Source organism: Saimiri boliviensis, chromosome 12 (genome assembly GCF_048565385.1).
Source record: "Saimiri boliviensis isolate mSaiBol1 chromosome 12, mSaiBol1.pri, whole genome shotgun sequence".
Taxonomy (NCBI): Eukaryota; Metazoa; Chordata; class Mammalia; order Primates; family Cebidae; genus Saimiri; species Saimiri boliviensis.
In genome coordinates, this window is record NC_133460.1 from 9,221,089 (window position 1) to 9,238,277 (window position 17,189).

The 17,189-nt window shown below is 59.9% G+C and overlaps 3 protein-coding genes and 1 non-coding gene across 5 annotated transcripts; 3 read left to right on the forward strand and 1 right to left on the reverse strand.

The window, feature by feature from the left end:
- Positions 1–258: 258 nt before the first annotated feature.
- Positions 259–6,638, forward strand: RNF151 (ring finger protein 151). Its single transcript, XM_074381734.1, has 5 exons — positions 259–362; positions 624–1,264; positions 3,059–3,204; positions 3,504–3,600; positions 4,482–6,638. The coding sequence occupies exons 2-5, from the start codon at positions 1,232–1,234 to the stop codon at positions 4,980–4,982; spliced, it is 777 nt and encodes a 258-aa protein (XP_074237835.1). The 5' UTR covers positions 259–362; positions 624–1,231; the 3' UTR covers positions 4,983–6,638.
- Positions 417–543, forward strand: LOC120367493 (small nucleolar RNA ACA64). The gene has a single exon (XR_005581870.1). It is a non-coding gene; the product is annotated as a small nucleolar RNA ACA64 (small nucleolar RNA).
- A 567-nt stretch (positions 6,639–7,205) lies between the features above and the next one.
- Positions 7,206–13,485, forward strand: TBL3 (transducin beta like 3). The gene is made up of 22 exons (XM_003928420.4): positions 7,206–7,409; positions 8,889–8,940; positions 9,029–9,124; positions 9,208–9,255; positions 9,345–9,486; positions 9,570–9,654; positions 9,737–9,907; positions 9,995–10,070; positions 10,149–10,242; positions 10,331–10,512; positions 10,610–10,751; positions 10,861–10,919; positions 11,016–11,119; positions 11,626–11,773; positions 11,865–12,095; positions 12,166–12,236; positions 12,317–12,473; positions 12,544–12,602; positions 12,760–12,863; positions 12,951–13,022; positions 13,115–13,273; positions 13,352–13,485. Exons 1-22 carry the CDS (start codon positions 7,369–7,371, stop codon positions 13,483–13,485), a joined length of 2,427 nt encoding a protein of 808 aa, XP_003928469.1. The 5' UTR covers positions 7,206–7,368.
- Positions 13,486–13,837: 352 nt separating this feature from the next.
- NOXO1 (NADPH oxidase organizer 1) lies at positions 13,838–15,991 on the reverse strand. 2 transcript variants are annotated; one of them, XM_010339081.3, is made up of 8 exons: positions 15,910–15,991; positions 15,735–15,815; positions 15,457–15,529; positions 15,157–15,334; positions 14,782–14,966; positions 14,575–14,688; positions 14,206–14,323; positions 13,838–14,129 (listed from the first exon to the last, which is right to left on the reverse strand). In XM_010339081.3, exons 1-8 carry the CDS (start codon positions 15,973–15,975, stop codon positions 13,838–13,840), a joined length of 1,107 nt encoding a protein of 368 aa, XP_010337383.1. In that variant the 5' UTR covers positions 15,976–15,991. The 2 variants fall into 2 exon arrangements, with proteins under 2 accessions (XP_010337383.1, XP_003928471.1); XM_003928422.4 differs by having other exon boundaries at positions 15,457–15,532.
- Positions 15,992–17,189: the final 1,198 nt, after the last annotated feature.

The window sequence follows — 17,189 nt, forward strand, 5'->3', positions numbered from 1 at the left end:
CGGGCTCCCGCCCAGGAGCGCAAGTAGACCGGATCCGATGTCCACAGATTCCCGCCGCCCCCGCCGAGGCCTGCAGAAGCCTGCCCTACGACTCACGTGTTATGTCGAAGAAGAAGAGCAACGCCTGCGCGGAGGCAGCTTTTATACCAAGCCAAGTCCCGCGCGATCTCCGCTGCCCCGCCCCAGACGGGAGCGCGACAAACTCCCATAAGACAGCCTGTGATTGGCTCCATGATGCTCCGCCCTTAGCGCGCTCTGCGTGCGCCTGCACGTCTGGCGCCAGCCGCGGCCCGGGAAATCTACGTCGCCGGAAAAGCGGCTGCAAACGCTCGCGTGTCGGGTGCGCCAGTCTCGCAGCGTAGGTGAGTCCTGCTGTGTGTGCTGTTCGCATTCCCCTGGTAGTTGGGGAGTACGGCGTTGGTTGAAAATCACCCCCGGCTTTGGCCGTGGCCGCGGGTGAGATTCGGCGCCTAGATCCTCCGGGGGCCTCAGCTCACCACGCGCTGCTCTGTGTGCGGCGGTGAAACCCAGGCCCCGACAGGCGCCGCGGCCTCCGCCCGGATGCCGTCGCTCGCGATGTCTGGCCCTGGCCACTGACCCTTAGCCCTGTCTTCTCTCCGCAGGGCACTGGTTCTCCCACGCCTGAGACCGACGTCGCCAGGACTGTGGGGTCGGGGAGACTCGGCTGGAAACGTCTTCCAAATAAAGTTGTTTGTCTAACTGCGTGCGGGTGTTCTTGGGGCCCCGTCCCGCCTATCAGCCTGGCAGGTGGCATCTGTTCACGCTGTGTTGGGGAGAACCCTAGCGAGATGCCTCTTCTTTTTTCCTGGCCATCCCAGCTCTGCTTGGACACAAGGATAGGATGTAGGAGGTTGGCAGGTGACTTTTAAGGTCAGACACTTCTTTTTTTTTTTTTTTTTTTTGAGACGGAGTTTCGCTCTCGTTACCCAGGCTGGAGTGCAATGGCGCGATCTCGGCTCACCGCAACCTCCGCCTCCGGGGTTCAGGCAATTCTCCTGCCTCAGCCTCCTGAGTAGCTGGGATTACAGGCACGCGCCACCATGCCCAGCTAATTTTTTGTATTTTTAGTAGAGACGGGGTTTCACCATGTTGACCAGGAGGGTCTCGATCTCTTGACCTCGTGATCCACCCGCCTCGGCCTCCCAAAGTGCTGGGATTACAGGCTTGAGCCACCGCTCCCGGCCAGACACTTCTTAAGTGGCAGAGCCAGATGGGAACAGTCATCTGGCCATGCATGCCTCAGGTAAACGCTACACTCGCAGGTAAAGTGCCCTGGCCTACTTAAGGGTTGCTAGGTGGGGCCAACAGCGCTACCAAGTATGGGAAGCTCAGACTTGAGTGGCTGTTTTGTGAGACCAGGTGAGATTCTAAAGGATTTGACCAACTAGGCCTAGATAAACGCAAGGATGCTAGGCTGGAGTGGGTCAGACACCTGGTTTGGGAGGCTGGTCCCCTTGCTCTGGGGCAGCAGGTCACCGGAGAGTTTAGTTCTTGTTGCCCTGGAGCTACCACCTGAGTATTGGATCCTAAGTGAAGACCCCCAGTGGGTCAGTGCCCAAAGCCCCTAAGCCCTAGGAGAACGTAGCAATCCCTAGGATCCCAGTGAAGCCTTGGCCTTGGGGAAATAGCTCCATGAAGCTTGGTTCTGACCCAGTGCTTCTGAGGATCAGCTGTCAGCTGCCTTCAAGCCCGGGGGCTCCATTGACCTATCCCAAGGTCCAAGAGCTGTCCTGCTGCCCTACTCCTTCCCTGTGACTTTTTTTCTATTTTTGAGACAGAGTTTCTCTGTCACTCAGGCTGGAGTACAGTGGCACGATCTCAGCTCACTGCAACCTCTGCCTCCTGGGTTCAAGCAATTCTGCCTCAGCCTCCCAAGTAGCTAGGATTACAAGCGCCTGCTACCTTGCCCGGCTAATTTTTTTGTATTTTTAGTAGAGACGGGGTTTCATCATGTTCGGTTTCAAACTCCTGATCTCAAGTGATCCGCCCACCTCAGCCTCCCAAAGTGTCAGGATTACAGGGGTGAGCCACTGCACCCAGCCCTGTGACTTTTTTTTTTTAAAGAGGTGGGGGTTGGCCGGGCGCGGTGGCTCAAGCCTGTAATCCCAGCACTTTGGGAGGCCGAGGTGGGTGGATCACGAGGTCAAGAGATCGAGACCCTCCCGGTCAACATGGTGAAACCCCGTCTCTACTAAAAATACAAAACATTAGCTGGGCGTGGTGGCACGTGCCTGTAATCCCAGCTACTCAGGAGGCTGAGGCAGGAGAATTGCCAGAACCCAGGAGGCGGAGGTTGCGGTGAGCTGAGATCACGCCATTGCACTCCAGCCTGGGTAACAAGAGCAAAACTCCGTCACAAAAAAAAAAAAAGAAAAAAAGAGGTGGGGGTCTCACTGAGTTGCGCAGGCTGGTCTCCTGGGCTCAAGTGATCCTCCTTACCTTGGTCTCCCAAACTGCTGGGATTACAGGTGTGAGCCACTGTGCCTGGCTATCTGTGTTTGTTGCTGGGCTGTGCAGGTTTTCTGGGCCCTGAACCAGTGTGTGATTGGCTTGAGCTGGACAATGCCATTGTGATGTCAGCCCACACCCACTGTTAAATACAGGCTCCTGAGCCCTGGGGGCCTGTGGTGCTGCTGTCCAGTCACAGATAATGGTGAGCCTGGGGCCCTCTTGCCTTCAGCCCTGAGACTCCAGAAACATGCCCAGTTGTCCAGGGATCGACCCTACTCCACTTGGAAAGGGTGGGCAATGAGTTGCAGGCCCCATATGCTACAAGGAAACCTTCTGGAAGGCTCTGGATAGGTCTAACTCCAGGCTAAAGCCACTGTCTCCAGCCAGGAATTAGTAGTCCTGGGATGGGGGCCCTAACCCCCACAGTTGCTCCCTCAAAGTGGGTGCTGTGCCAGCCCCTCTACTTGAAGTTCTCCTGTGGCCCATCTCCCCACCCAAAGCTTTCTGGGGCTCTTTTGCTAGATATGTGGACCGGGGACTGGATCACTTTCCCAGCCAGGTCCTGACACCAGCTTGACCTTTGCAGAGTGGCGGGTATGATCTCAACCTCTTCGCCAGCCCTCCGGACTCCAACTTCCTGTGCTCCGTCTGCCATGGGGTTCTCAAGAGGCCAGCGAGGTTGCCATGCAGCCACATCTTCTGCAAAAAGTGCATCCTCCAGTGGCTAACCAGGTGCCACCGGGTACCCACGGTGCTGGGAGGGCAGCAGTGAGACGGGGCACTGCTGTGGCCCACAACAGGGGAAAAGTCAGCCAGAAGACTCAGCCACCAAATCTCCCTAAACTAAAACATGTGCCCCTCTCTGGGTGGTGTCTGCAGACCCCTGCCCCAGCCTTATAGCTGAGAGCTCCCTGTAATATGCCATGATGCCTCCTCTAGCTGATGAAGGGACCACCTGGGTCACCGAGTGAAGAGCTGACCAGGGTTCCCTTCCCATTCCTAACACTCACCCCTACTCATGCCTCCTTCAGACAAAAGACCTGTCCGTGCTGCAGGAAACCTGTGAAAAGGAGAAAGATCGTTCACGAGAATAAACTCCGGAAAACCATTAGCCGCCTGGAAGTCAAGGTAGCTCGAAGGACCCACTCCCCCGACCCTCGACCCTTCTCACCCTTGTAGGGGTGGGGCAGGGCCAGGTTAGGGGGTAAGGAGAATTCCCATCTTCGGAGAGAAATTAGTACAGTCTTGGGTGATTAGACATGGCTGAGTTTGAATCGTGGCTCTACTGCTTAGTTGCTATGTGACTTTAAGCAAGTCACCTAACCTTTCCAATCCCCTGGGGTCTCAGTGTAAAATGCAGATTATAAAGGATTTTTAGAGGATGAAGTGCCTGGTGTGCTGGCCACTACTCTCCAGCCCTCTAGTTTTACAGATGGGTAAACTGAGGTTAAAAGGAAAACCTGAGATGGGCATGGGTGGCTCATGCCTGTAATCCCAGCATTTTGGGAGGCTGAGGCAGGTGGATCACAAGTTCAAGACTAGCCTGGACAATATGGTGAAACCCTGTTTCTACTCACACAATACAAAAATTAGCCAGGCATGGTGGCACACGCCTGTAATCCCAGCTACTTGGGAGTCTTAGGCAGGAGAATTGCTTGAACCAGAGAGGTTGCAGTGAGCCGAGATCATGCCATTGCACTCCAGCCTGGGCAACAAAACGAGACTCCAGGGGCAGGGAGGGGAGCCTGGCATCCATACCACTCGCCAGACCAACCCAGTTGTGGACCTTTCAGTTCCCCAAGCGTCAGGCCTCATCCCCTCCCTGGAATGTCTGCCTTCTTCCCACTTCCATGCACTTGGCCCATGTTCTCTCTCCACCACCTCACTGGAGTTAGAAAAGTGCGGGAGGCTCCCGGTTCCCTGGTTCCTGGTGAGTGGGAAGCCAGGGACGGGGGATCCCATGAGCATCCCGCCTGGGTTGCTTCACACGTGTTCTCCTTCACCCTCAGTGCAAGAACGCCAACGCTGGCTGCATGGTGACATGCCCCCTGGCCCATCGCAAAGGGCACCAGGATTTGTGCCCCTTCGAGCCAATGGCCTGCCCCAACGAAGGCTGCACCTCGCGGGTCCCGCGTGGGGCCCTGGCTGAGCACCGGAAGCATTGCCAGCAAAGGGCCCAGCAGCGCTGCCCCCTGGGCTGCGGGGCCACCCTGGACCCAACCAAGCATGCTCACCACAACTGCTATCGAGAGCTGCACAACGCCTGGAGCGCGCGCCAGGAGCGCAGTCGAACCCTGCTGCTGTGTCTGCTGAGGCGTGTGCGCCGGCTGCACCGGGCCACCAGTATTGTCCGCCGAGAGCTGGCAGAGCTGGGCAACTTCCTGGAGGAAGACACCGCTCTGCTGGAGGGCACCCCACAGGAGGCGGCCGAGGCCGAGGCTGCCCCAGAAGGCAGCTTCTGGGCTGAGGTTGGGGGGTGCTCAGGGCCGAGGTACTTTTTAAATAAATAAACGCAGAGCCCAGGCCTGGCCCACCTGTGTGCCTGCAGGCCTCACAACCGTCACCTGTGCCCCTCACAGCTGTCACCTGTGCATCCCTGTTGCCCTTTCCAGGCATGACTCCCTTCCTCCCAGGGCTACTCTGGGCTTTCTCCATGGGCTCTGTGTTCTGTCACACCACTGGGCTTGGCCTGGCTATTCCCCCTGCCTAGAGAGCTCTTCCCTTTGCCTCCATTTGCCTGCTTTCATCTTTTTTGTTGTTTTTCTCTCTTTTTTTTTTTTTTTTTTTTTGTTGTTGTTTTTTGTTTTTTGCCTGCCTTGTTAGGTTGGGGAAGTTCTCCTGGAATCTTTTTTTTTTTTTTTTTTTTTTTGATTTGGAGTCTCTGTTGCCACGCTGGAGTACAGTGACACAATCTCAGCTCACCGCAACCTCCGCCTCCTGGGTTCAGGCAATTCTCCTGCCTCAGCCTCCTGAGTAGCTGGGATTACAAGCACGCGCCACCATGCCCAGCTAATTTTTTGTATTTTTAGTAGAGACGGGGTTTCACCATGTTGACCAGGATGGTCTCCATCTCTCGACCTCGTGATCCACCCGCCTCGGCCTCCCAAAGTGCTGGGATTACAGGCCTGAGCCACCGCGCCCGGCCCTCTTTTTTTTTATTTTCTTTACTTTTTTTTCTTTTTTCTTTTTTTCCTGAGACTTTTTTTCTTCTTTTTTTTGAGACAGAGTCTTGCTCCGTCGTCCAGGCTGGAGTGCAGTAGCATTGTGATCTCAGCTCACTGCAACCTCCACCTCCCAGGGTCAAACAATTCTCCTGCCTCAGCCTCCCAAGTAGCTGGGATTACAGACTCCCGCCACCACGCCCAGCTAATTTTTGTACTTTTAGTAGAGACAGGGTTTCACCGTGTTGGCCAGACTGGTCTCGAACACCTGACCTCATGATCTGCCTGCCTCAGCCTCCCAAAGTGCTGGGATTACAGGAGTGAGCCACTGCACCCAGCCTGGCCCAGTTACTTTCTACCAGACTGTTCTACCAACTTCACAGCCAGTAGCACAAATGGCTCAAAACCGTGAATTCGGAGTAAAAGCCAACTCCTCCCCACGGCTCACAGGCAACGGCATGGCTTCTGCCCTCTGCACCCACTCTCTGCAGCCACTCGGCTTGCTGCTACTCAACGCCTGGCACCCCCAGCCCAGGGCCTGTGCCCTGACCATTCCTCAGCACCATTCGTTCCCAAGGTCACCACAGGGCTCCCTGCTTCGAGAACTTGTGTCTGCTCAGGAGTCACCTCAATACAGCCTCCTCCGGGGTCCCCTCCACTCCATCCCTTCTGTTTTTTTCCACAGCGCTTAGCAACTATCACTCTTCTCCCGTTTAGTTTCTTCTCTGGTGTTCCCCCAGTGCCAAGAACAGTGCTTTGCACACAGAAGGTGCTCAATATATGAATGCCTTTGAAATTACACGGTTTATTCATTTTCCTGTGTTATTTATCATGAGCCACACTGCAAGCCCCGAGGCAGGGTCAGGTTCACCGCTCTACGCTTGGACCTCACCCAACTGCTGCTGCCCCAATTTCCAGAACGCCAAAGGGCAGGAGTAAACGCTGGCTACGAATGCCTTTTTATACTGCTATCAAAAGGCCAGGCTGGCCAGGCGCCCTATCTCTCGCCAGTAATCCCAGCACTTTGGGAGAACAAAGCGGGTGGATCACCTGAGGTTGGGAGTTCAAGATCATCCTGGCCAACATGGTGAAACCCGTCTTAAAAAACAAACAAACAAACGGGCCGGGCGCGGTGGCTCAAGCCTGTAATCCCAGCACTTTGGGAGGCCGAGGCGGGTGGATCACGAGGTCAAGAGATCGAGACCATCCTGGTCAATATAATGAAACCTCGTCTCCACTAAAAATACAAAAAATTAGCTGGGCGTGGTGGCGCGTGCCTGTAATCCCAGCTACTCAGGAGGCTGAGGCAGGAGAATTGCCTGAACCCAGGAAGCCGAGGTTGCGGTGCACGCCATTGCACTCCAGCCTGGGTAACAAGAGCGAAACTTTATCTCAAAAAAAAAAAAAAAAACCAGGCCAGGCTACGGCGATGTCACCCACGCCTGTTTACCCCCACCGGCCCGCACAGCACCGTCACGGCTCACAGCCCACCCTCCATGCCGGAAACGCCTCCGCCCGCTTCCACTTCCGGATGCAGCTACCACTCCCTGATGCAGCTACCACTCCCTGCAGCAAAGATGGCGACAAGCGCGCGGCACCGGCGACGTCACAGGGAGCGCGCGTGGTGACGTCATCGCAGCGCGCCGGGAGTGCGGAGCTCCGTGCCAACCTCACTCCTCACGCGGTGGATGCTGCCGGGGTTCTAGCCGGTTTCGGCGGGAGCGGCAGCCGCAACATGGCAGAGACCGCGGCCGGAGTGGGCCGCTTCAAGGCCAAGTAAGCTCGGAGCGCTGGGGCCACGCGGGGAGGGAGCTAGGTTCGCAGCAGGCGTAGCGGAGGCGCGCGTGGAGTGGGTACCTACTGGGGTCTGGGAGGGGAGAGGCTATGTGTGCGCCGGCCCGCGGGGTCGCGGAGGCTGCGATGATACCAGGTGGGAGAGCAGGCCCCGACTGCTCTCGGGGAGGACAGCGACCTAAGCCCGGGCGCAGCAGCGTGGGCTCAACGAGAAGCCGGCTGTGGGGTGAAGTGGGGACCAGAAGTCCGGATGAGAGGAGGGGAGGGCTGAGGGTAGGTCGGGGCTGGTCCTGGCAAACGGCGGGAGACGGCCTGAGGACTTTCACCCGCGAACCCTCTTCTCCAGGGACCAGGGAGACAGCAGGAGAGGGGCAGGCCTGCAGAAGCTCAGGAGGCCCTCAGTCCTGTGCCCTGTCACTCCCCAAGCCTTTGCTGAACAGCACTGCTGGTGCCCCCGCCCTGGCAGTGCAGTCTCATGGGATTATCATTTCCATCCGCGGCTGTGGGGCTTTGGTTGTGCCAAGCACTGGTAAAGGAAAGCCCCTGGCTGGCAGCACCGCCACGGGAGGGTCGACTGGATTCAGGGGCTGAAGGGTTGCTTTCGTCTTGGCAGTCAAGCTTCCAGAAGCGCACTGAGCCAGGCCCTGACATCTGGGAAGGGAAGCCCAGGCCGCACACAGGGGACAGGGGGAAGATGGGAAACCTGTCCCAGGGGCTGGGAAAGGAACCATGGTGGGCCATGAGAGGGAAGGGAAGCAGAGGCAAGGTTGTCGGAAGCCCTTCTGGAGAAGGTCTGGGAGGTAATGTGGACAGAGTGAGGGTCTGACGTGGGGCAGTGACGTCTTCAGTTATGTTCCGAAAGGCACCTAGCAGCAGGATTAAGACGTAGATAGGGGGCCCAGTGAAGTGGCCAGAGATTGTGATGATCTGGACCAGGTGGAGGCAGTGGAGAGGGAAGGAGGAGGGGCAGGTTGAGGTCACAGAAATGACAGCTGCTCATGGGACCTGGGCTCTGGGTAGGCCTGGGGACAGAGGGAGGAGCCAGGGAAGGGAAGAGGTATACCAGATCTCAGGGATGAAAATGCTAGGAGGTTGTGCTCTGGGCTGCTACCCAGACTTGGCTACCCACCGCCAGCAGGGGTGGCCCCAGGGACTCACCTGGCTCTCCTGAGGAATCCCTGGGAGCCCAGGGGTGTTGGTCTGCCTCCGCCTAACGCAGGCCCACCCCCTACTGCCTCAGGGATCACCAGCCAGCTCTGAATCTCTGATTCTCAGTGACTTGGGAGTGGCCACAGCCCCCTGCAGTGCTGCTGGTTCCACCCCCTGCCCCGCCCCTGCTGTTGCCCTGAAACTCAAGGGCAGGGGCCATTGTGGTCACCTCAAGAGGAACACCCAGCACAGGGCTGGACCCTGGGGATCGAGGGGGTGGGTGGCGCTCACTTCCCCCCACTCTTCTTCTAGCTATGTTGTGGAGCGCAAAATCGAACCTTTCTACAAGGGTGGAAAAGCACAGGTATGGGTCTGGGGAAGGGTTGGGGGTGGGCAGCTGGAGGCTGCAGGGGGTGCAAAATGTTGCCTGGCTGAGACCCCTTTGTCCCCAGCTGGACCAGACTGGCCAGCACCTCTTCTGCGTCTGTGGCACCAGAGTCAACATTCTGGAGGTGGCCTCAGGGGCCGTGCTGCAGAGTCTGGAGCAGGTGAGGGCAACCTGAGTGGGAGAGGGGCAAGTGGCGGGGCCAGCCCCTTTACACAGCTCTCTGCACACTGCTCTTTCCCCTAGGAGGATCAGGAGGATATCACTGCCTTTGATCTCAGCCCTGATGATGAGGTATGCAGGGTGGGGCCCAGTGGGGACTGAGTCCAGGAAGCTGCAAGGAGAGCGTTGTCACCCCTCTGCTGACCTGTATCCTCCCCTAGGTGCTGGTGACAGCCAGCCGGGCGTTGCTGCTGGCTCAGTGGGCCTGGCGAGAGGGCAGCGTTACCCGCCTTTGGAAGGCGATACACACAGCCCCCGTGGCCACCATGGCCTTTGACCCCACCTCCACGCTGCTAGCCACAGGTAGGGCCCTGCTCGGCAGGTGGGTGGCAGACAAAGATGGAGGGTCTTTGGGCATTCCAGCCCCTCACCTTGCTTCCCCGCAGGCGGCTGTGACGGGGCTGTGCGCGTCTGGGACATTGTGCGGCACTATGGGACACACCACTTCCGAGGCTCGCCTGGTGTTGTGCAGTGAGTGTGGGGAATGGGGGGTGAGGGAGAGTACAGAGGCACCCCCAGGCTGCTCAGCTCACCCACCCTGTCCCGCCTACAGCCTGGTGGCCTTCCACCCAGACCCCACACGCCTGCTGCTCTTCTCCTCGGCCGCAGATGCCGCCATCCGCGTGTGGTCACTGCAGGATCGGTCGTGCCTGGCTGTGCTGACTGCCCACTACAGCGCTGTCACCTCACTGGCCTTCAGTGCCGACGGCCACACTATGCTCAGGTCAGGAGCATGCCCTGGTAGGCGGAGAGGCTGGGAAAGTGGGGGCTGAGGCTCAGACTTGACCTCAGGTAGCTGTTGCTCCCCCAGCTCGGGCCGTGACAAGATCTGTATCATCTGGGACCTTCAGAGCCACCAGGCCACGAGGACTGTGCCGGTGTTTGAGGTAGGGACGCCTGGAGGCCAGGCCTGGTGAGTTGGGTTGGGGGGGGTGTCAGCAGCCTGTGACCCAGTTCGTCTCCAGAGCGTGGAGACCGCTGTGCTGTTGCCAGAGGAGCCGGCATCCGAGCTGGGTGTGAAGTCCCCAGGCCTGCACTTCCTGACAGCTGGCGACCAAGGTGTGTGGGGCCGGGCCACAGGCAGGTGGTAGGGGCTGGGGAAGGCCTGTGAACCTTAGAGTCTCACAGCCTGTCGCCACCCATCCAGGCATTCTGCGCGTGTGGGAGGCAGCTTCTGGGCAGTGTGTGTACACACAGGCCCGGCCACCGGGCCCTGGCCGGGAGCTGACCCACTGCACCCTGGCCCGCACCGCTGGCCTGCTCCTCAGCGCCACTGCCGACCACAACCTGCTGCTCTACGAGGCTCGCTCCCTGCGGCTGCAGAAACAGGTGCACATCTGCCCCTGCTTAGCCTGAGGGGCTGTGGATGCCAGCCCTCCTCTTGCTGGGTCCTGGCTCACATCTCCTGCCTCCCGCCCCTCTATAGTTCGCTGGCTATAGTGAGGAGGTCCTGGATGTCCGGTTTCTTGGGCCTGAGGACTCCCACATCATCGTGGCCTCCAACAGCCCCTGCCTGAAAGTGTTTGAGCTGCAGACATCAGCCTGCCAGATCCTCCATGGCCACACAGGTGAGTGGGGCCAGCCCACCTGACACCCTGGGACCCACTTGGGTCCCTTGCTGGCTTCCCTTCCCCCGTCTTGCCCTGTGACCTCTACCTCCCCCCAACATGTTTTCAGATATCGTTCTGGCTCTGGACGTGTTCCGGAAGGGGTGGCTCTTTGCCAGCTGTGCCAAGGTGAGGTGCTCCGAGAGGTAGGGGCAGGGGCACTAGGCGGGGAGGCCACACGGTAGGCCCACAGACCAGCCTCTCTCCTCCACTCCCTTTCCCCAGGATCAGAGTGTCCGAATCTGGAGGATGAACAAGGCTGGCCAGGTGGTCTGCGTGGCTCAGGGTTCCGGCCATACGCACAGTGTCGGCACCATCTGCTGTTCTAGGTAGTGAGTGAGTCGGGGCTGGGCCCAGAGTGTCAGGGAGGTGGATGCCCAGGCCTGCCAGCAGGGGCTGTCGCTCAGGGATCTGGGGAGGCGGCAGCAGTACTGGCTTGCTCTTTGAGGCTCCAGCCCAGACATGTGGAACAGAACAGGATGGGGGAGTCCCTAGGTGCCTTGGGGCAGTCCTCAGAAGTATCCCTGGGAAAGTGGTTAAAGGGGGAAGAGCGCTGGGGCAGAGAGAGGGAGTCTGCATCAGGCCCAGGTGGAAAGGGGACCCCTGCGGGTAGGGCTGGGGTCCTGTGGCTGGAGCTGAGTCACCAGGTGCTGCAGGTGGACAGTGTAGGCAGGGCTTGGTCCTTCAGGTGCCTAGAGGTGACCCAGGCCAATCTGCATCCTGGGACAGGCCCCATGGTCTGAGCTGGGGGCTCCCAGGCTGGCCCTGTTGGGAGCTGTCCATCAAGGCTGGCAGGGGCTCAGCTGTGTCTCCTCCCTCCCCTGTTGGGCCACAGGCTGAAGGAGTCCTTCCTGGTGACAGGCAGCCAGGACTGCACTGTGAAGCTGTGGCCCCTTCCCAGAGCCCTGCTGTCTAAGAACACAGCCCCAGACAGTGGCCCTGTCCTCCTGCAGGCCCAGACCACTCAGCGCTGCCACGATAAGGTGAATCCATAGCCACTGGGGTGGGGGTGTGGCCTAGCCCTTGCTGGCAGGGGGGTGGGGATGCTGAGCCACCACCTCCTCCCATTGCCAGGACATCAACAGCGTGGCTGTTGCCCCCAATGACAAGCTGCTGGCCACGGGCTCACAGGACCGCACGGCCAAGCTCTGGGCCCTGCCACAGTGCCAGCTGCTGGGCGTCTTCTCAGGCCACCGGCGTGGCCTCTGGTGTGTCCAGTTCTCTCCCATGGACCAGGTGCTGGCCACAGCCTCAGCTGACGGCACCGTCAAGCTCTGGGCGCTCCAGGACTTCAGCTGTCTCAAGGTAAGCAGTGCTCCAGGCCCTCCACACCTCTCCCCCTGGTGACCTCTCATGCCCTACCTCAACCTTGCAGACATTTGAGGGGCACGATGCTTCCGTGCTGAAGGTGGCCTTTGTGAGCCGGGGCACACAGCTGCTGTCCAGGTGAGTGGGCTGGGATGGGGCAGCAGTGGGGCCAGGTGGGGGAGCTGCCTGATGCTGAGCCTTTCCCCACCCAAACCCAGCGGCTCAGATGGCCTTGTGAAGCTCTGGACCATCAAGAACAACGAGTGTGTGCGGACGCTGGATGCCCACGATGACAAGGTCTGGGGGCTGCACTGCAGCCGGCTAGATGACCGCGCCCTCACTGGCGCCAGCGACTCCCGAGTCATCCTCTGGAAGGTTGTGGGCCTGAGGGTGGGGAGGAGGCGGGGTGGCATGGGGGCCCCATCTGACCCCAGTCTCACCCCAGGATGTGACCGAGGCGGAGCAGGCAGAGGAGCAGGCCAGGCAGGAGGAGCAGGTGGTCAGGTAAGGCCAGGGCAGTGGCGCCTCTCCCTGCACCACTCCTGCTCTGTGCTATAGGGAAACTGAGGCTGAGCACCAGGCTCACCACCTGCTGACTCGGATAGCTCTGCCTGCAGCCCCAGCCAGCGACCCTCACTGGCCTCTCCTCCCCTCCTGGCAGGCAGCAAGAGCTGGACAACCTGCTGCATGAGAAGCGGTACCTGCGGGCGCTGGGCCTGGCCATCTCCCTGGATCGGCCCCACACCGTGCTGACAGTCATCCAGGGTCAGGGCCCACCCCTGGGGGTGAGGAGCCGGGTCTCTGGACCACTGCGCTCTGCTGTCCCTAGCTCAGCCTTTCCTCCTCCCACAGCCATCCGAAGGGACCCTGAGGCCTCTGAGAAGCTAGAAGCCACCATGCTCCGACTGAGGCGAGACCAGAAAGGTTAGGGGCCAGTCAGGATGGGTGGCCCAGTGGGCAGGGGCCAGTCAAGGCGGATTGACTGGGCGAGAGGGTGATGGTCCTGTCGCCCACAGAGGCCCTGCTGCGCTTCTGCGTCACGTGGAATACCAACTCGCGCCACTGCCACGAGGCCCAGGCCGTGCTGGGTGTGCTGCTACGGCACGAGGCCCCCGAGGAGCTGCTGGCCTACGAAGGCGTGCGTGCGGCGCTGGAGGCCCTGCTGCCCTACACTGGTACGCAGGCACAGCCTGGGGTTGGGGACATCCTGGGGGGGGTGTGGATCCCCCCCGACCTCCCTCTGTCCTCCCCAGAGCGGCACTTTCAGCGGCTCAGCCGGACACTCCAGGCCGCCACCTTCTTGGACTTCCTTTGGCACAACATGAAGCTGCCTGTGCTGGCCACCGCCCCCACGCCCTGGGAAACCCATAAAGGCACCCTCTCCTAGCCGGCTGCCTCTCTCCAGTCCATCCCAACCCCCTGGGGAACCCATAAAGGCGTGCTCACCTAGCCAGCTTGGTCTCTTTTGGCTCCAGTCTAGACCCCATCCTGACCAACACCCTACCTTGCCACCCAAAGGGGCACTGGAGCCGATGGTCTCGGCCCTGCTAGCCCATCCTCACACCCTGGCCTGGCAGAGACCCGGCTGAGCAGGCTGAGACTGCAGGGGTCATTCAGAACAAGCTTTATTCAGAACAGTAAATTGCCCCTCCCATCCCTGGAGCCAGGGAGATCCGCCCTCCCCACTCCTCCCCAGCCCTGGGATGGCACAGTCCGTCTCCCCATGGGGATCCTCGCTCTCACCGCTCTGTTGTAGCGTGCGGCACAGGGTCCACGAACCCTCCAGAGGGGTCCTGGCGCCCTGGGTGCCGCTCCAGGGCCCTGCGGGTGATGGTGCAGCAGCGGCTCTGGATGGCGCCCGGCGAAGGTCGGGCGGGGACGGTGGGGGCAGGGGCAGTGGCCTGGGAGGGTTCGGGGGACAACTCATCTGCTGAGTTGTCTCCTCCGCGCAACCTCGTCCCACTCAGGAGGGCGCTCAGCCCTTCAGGCCGCAGCACCACCGCAGGGAGGAGGCCCGACCGGTCGCCGTACCTGCCAGGGGCGGGGATGTGGTTAAGGCCCCACCTGCCTCGGCTAGACGGCCCCGCCCATGCCCACGCCTGCTCACCTGCAGAGCCACCAGCCGCGATCTGACGTTTTCAGCACGTGCACGCGCACGCCTGCGGGCACAGACAGCTCATCCGCACGGCTGCCCTCGTAGGCGCGGGAAGCACAGAACTGGGGACCTGGGGGTGGATGTTTGGGGTCACCGTGGGGCCGCAGAGGCCAGGGCCCCTACCCTTCTCCGGATTCTCCTGGCTTGAGTCTCTGCTGACGCCGGGACCGCCCTAAAACTGGTTTAGGACTTCTAGGTTCAGTGACCAAGCACGGGCTCCTGGGCCCCATCAAGCCGCCCTTTCCCGCAGTGCTTCTGGCCCAGTTTTGCCACATGGTCCAGCTGTAATGATGGCATGAGGGGTGGGGGTTAGGTGCATACCGCTGCTCCCTAGGGACGGGTCTCCTTCCTGGCCCTGGCCCGAAGCCACCTCCTCCAGGTAGGGTGCTGGAAACCAAGCTGTCTGCTGGTCCTGGTTCTCCACCAGCCACCAGCCTGTGCACAAGAGGCGGGTGGGGACTCAGATCTTGAGGCCCCCTGGCGTCCAAGGGCAGAGAGGTGAATCCCTGGGTTCTTGGCAGGCCCTACCGGAGGGGTGCCGCAGGAGCACATCCAGGCTCTCCTGGGCCTGCACCTGGAAAGGCTGGTCCCGTGTGTCCTGAGTGCAGAAGGACTGCAGGCAGCGCAGGCTTTGAGCCTCCAGACTGTGGATGGAGAGGCGATCGGCAGCATGGGAGAGAGGTGGCTCCACCGGGGTGGGCAGGATCACCCGGCTGGGAAGGGCAGCCCGCACGGTGAGAGGTAGGCAGATTCCAGGGTGAAACTAGGCGTGCCACGCCACCCCAGCAAGACTGCCAGCCTCCCAGTCTCTACTCCTCTTCACTAGCTGTAACCCCCACCTTGGACCTCCCCCCCCAGCTCCAAATGCTGCTGCAGGCTGGGAGTTAGGCACGAGTCAGGCACCTGCCGGGTGGCAGCGCGGGCTCCAGGTCCAGGGGTTGCGGTGTGAAGAAGCCTGTGATCACCGGGCTCCGAGCCACACGCTCTGCGGTTGCCAGCAGCCTCTGAGAAAAGGTTTCCAGCAGCTGCAGGCGTGCCAGGCCGCGGCTCGTGCGCCCCCCACGTGCCAATAGCGGTGCATCTAAGGATACCACCAAAATGTACTGTGAGACCCCGCTTCAGGCTTCACTGATCCCTCGAACCACACCCCCCACCCCCAGCAAGCCACCGCCTTCCCTGCCCCCAGACCCAGGCTGGCCTGACCGAGAAGCTTTGGGAGAATGCGGTCGGATTTCCGCAGCAGGCCCGCCTCCACCGGAAAGGTCTCCTTGAGAGTCTTCTGAGGGCAGGAACCAGAGCATCAGTCTCCCAGAGTCCACTGTGCACCCTTAGGAGGGTGGGGTCCCTCACCTTGATGGCAAGGGCTGGGAGCCTCAGGCAGGATGAATGGCCTTCAGTTAGTCACTGATAGGTCTTGCACTGGTAGTCACCCAGGTGGGGAATCCTCAACCATGGTATTAGGGTGGCCCAGGGTCACTCACCTTGAGCTGCCTGAATTCCCCCCAGCTCCTGCGCACAAAGGTGTCGCTGCCATCTGACCAGTGCACGGAGAAGGCAAACGTCTAGGGGATGTAAAGTTGTGGGTGCCTTGAAGATGCTGATTGAGGCACCCCCTTCCTATGCCTTAGGGCCACTAGAGACGCAGTCAGGTCTTACCTGGAGCCTCTTGATCTGCACCAGAGCTGTCCCTCGAACTGAAACCGGGTATCGGGGAGCTGCCATGGCTGTGGCCTTCAGGCCGCAGACTCCTGAAATGGGTAAGGACCCCTCTGCCTCCCTGTGCTCCAGAGGGTTCTAGGGCACCCAGGAGCCTGGCTAGCTGGGATAGAATCCCGGCAATGCCTCAAGCCTGTAGGGTCCTTGTGGGGCTGCCCCAGCTGAGTTATTTGCAGCTTTCTTGCTGTCCCCCAAGCCCAAGATCTGGGAACAGTAGCACAGGGATTGGGGGACTTCCAGGCAGAGCTGTTAGGAGGAAGAATGAGCGTCCTGGCCCTAGAGGCGTGCAGGACTAAGAACTGCTGCCTGGGGCCCACCTGCCTGACTCTGGCCAAGGGAGGAGGGAAGAGAAGGCGGGGCCCATCAAAATGCCACCAGTCCTGCCCACCTCTCTGGATTCCCCCACCCTGCGAGGTACTTGGCCTGGTGTAACCTCCTGCCGGGGTGCGCCCAACAACTCTGTCTTAGAACTGGCCTGGGGGTTTCTTTTCTAAGACAGAATTCTCAGAACCAAGGACTCAGTGCTCAAGGCTTTAAGTGCTTTGTCTGGTTTAATTCTAATGCCGGAGGAAAGATCTCTTAATGTCCCCAACTCACTGAGGAGGAAATGTGTGCTAAATGTATAATTATGGTGAGTTTTTCTGTAGATGTTGGGGAACGGGCAGACCTCACAGGCTCACTCCAGGGGTTCCCCTGCAATGAGGAGACTTGGGGTAAACGAGGGCCCATCTGTGTAGTCACTGGCACTTGAGGGGTGAGGGGTGGTCAGGGAAGTGGTCACCAGGACTGTTTTGAGAGCCACCTCTCAATTCATGATTTACCGTGACTTACCGCAAACACCGCCTAGTCAGAGGCTGGCCCAGGTGCCACACCTCTCTGCCTGCTTCCTTATAGTTCAAGCTTCGGAAGCCGCATTCAACCTTGGCACACAGTGGTTCTTCCTGGTGCTGGAGCCACCAGTTCCGTGTTGGGATGCCCCTACTCCAGTCCCTTCAGGGAGCGGTCAGCCTCTGGGGCATCCCTCCAGGAATCTGCCTTGGCTGCAACAAAGGGCCTTTGTGTGTGTCTCACCAGCACTCTCTGAGGCCCTCAAGCTGTCCCTGGTCTTGGCATGGATTAAGAACACCTGCTCACATAGGGCTGATTTGCAGGGCACCCTATCTCAGCTGAGGGCCCCAATGAACTGGTGGTGAATCAACCCAGGGGAGACTTTGCTCTCC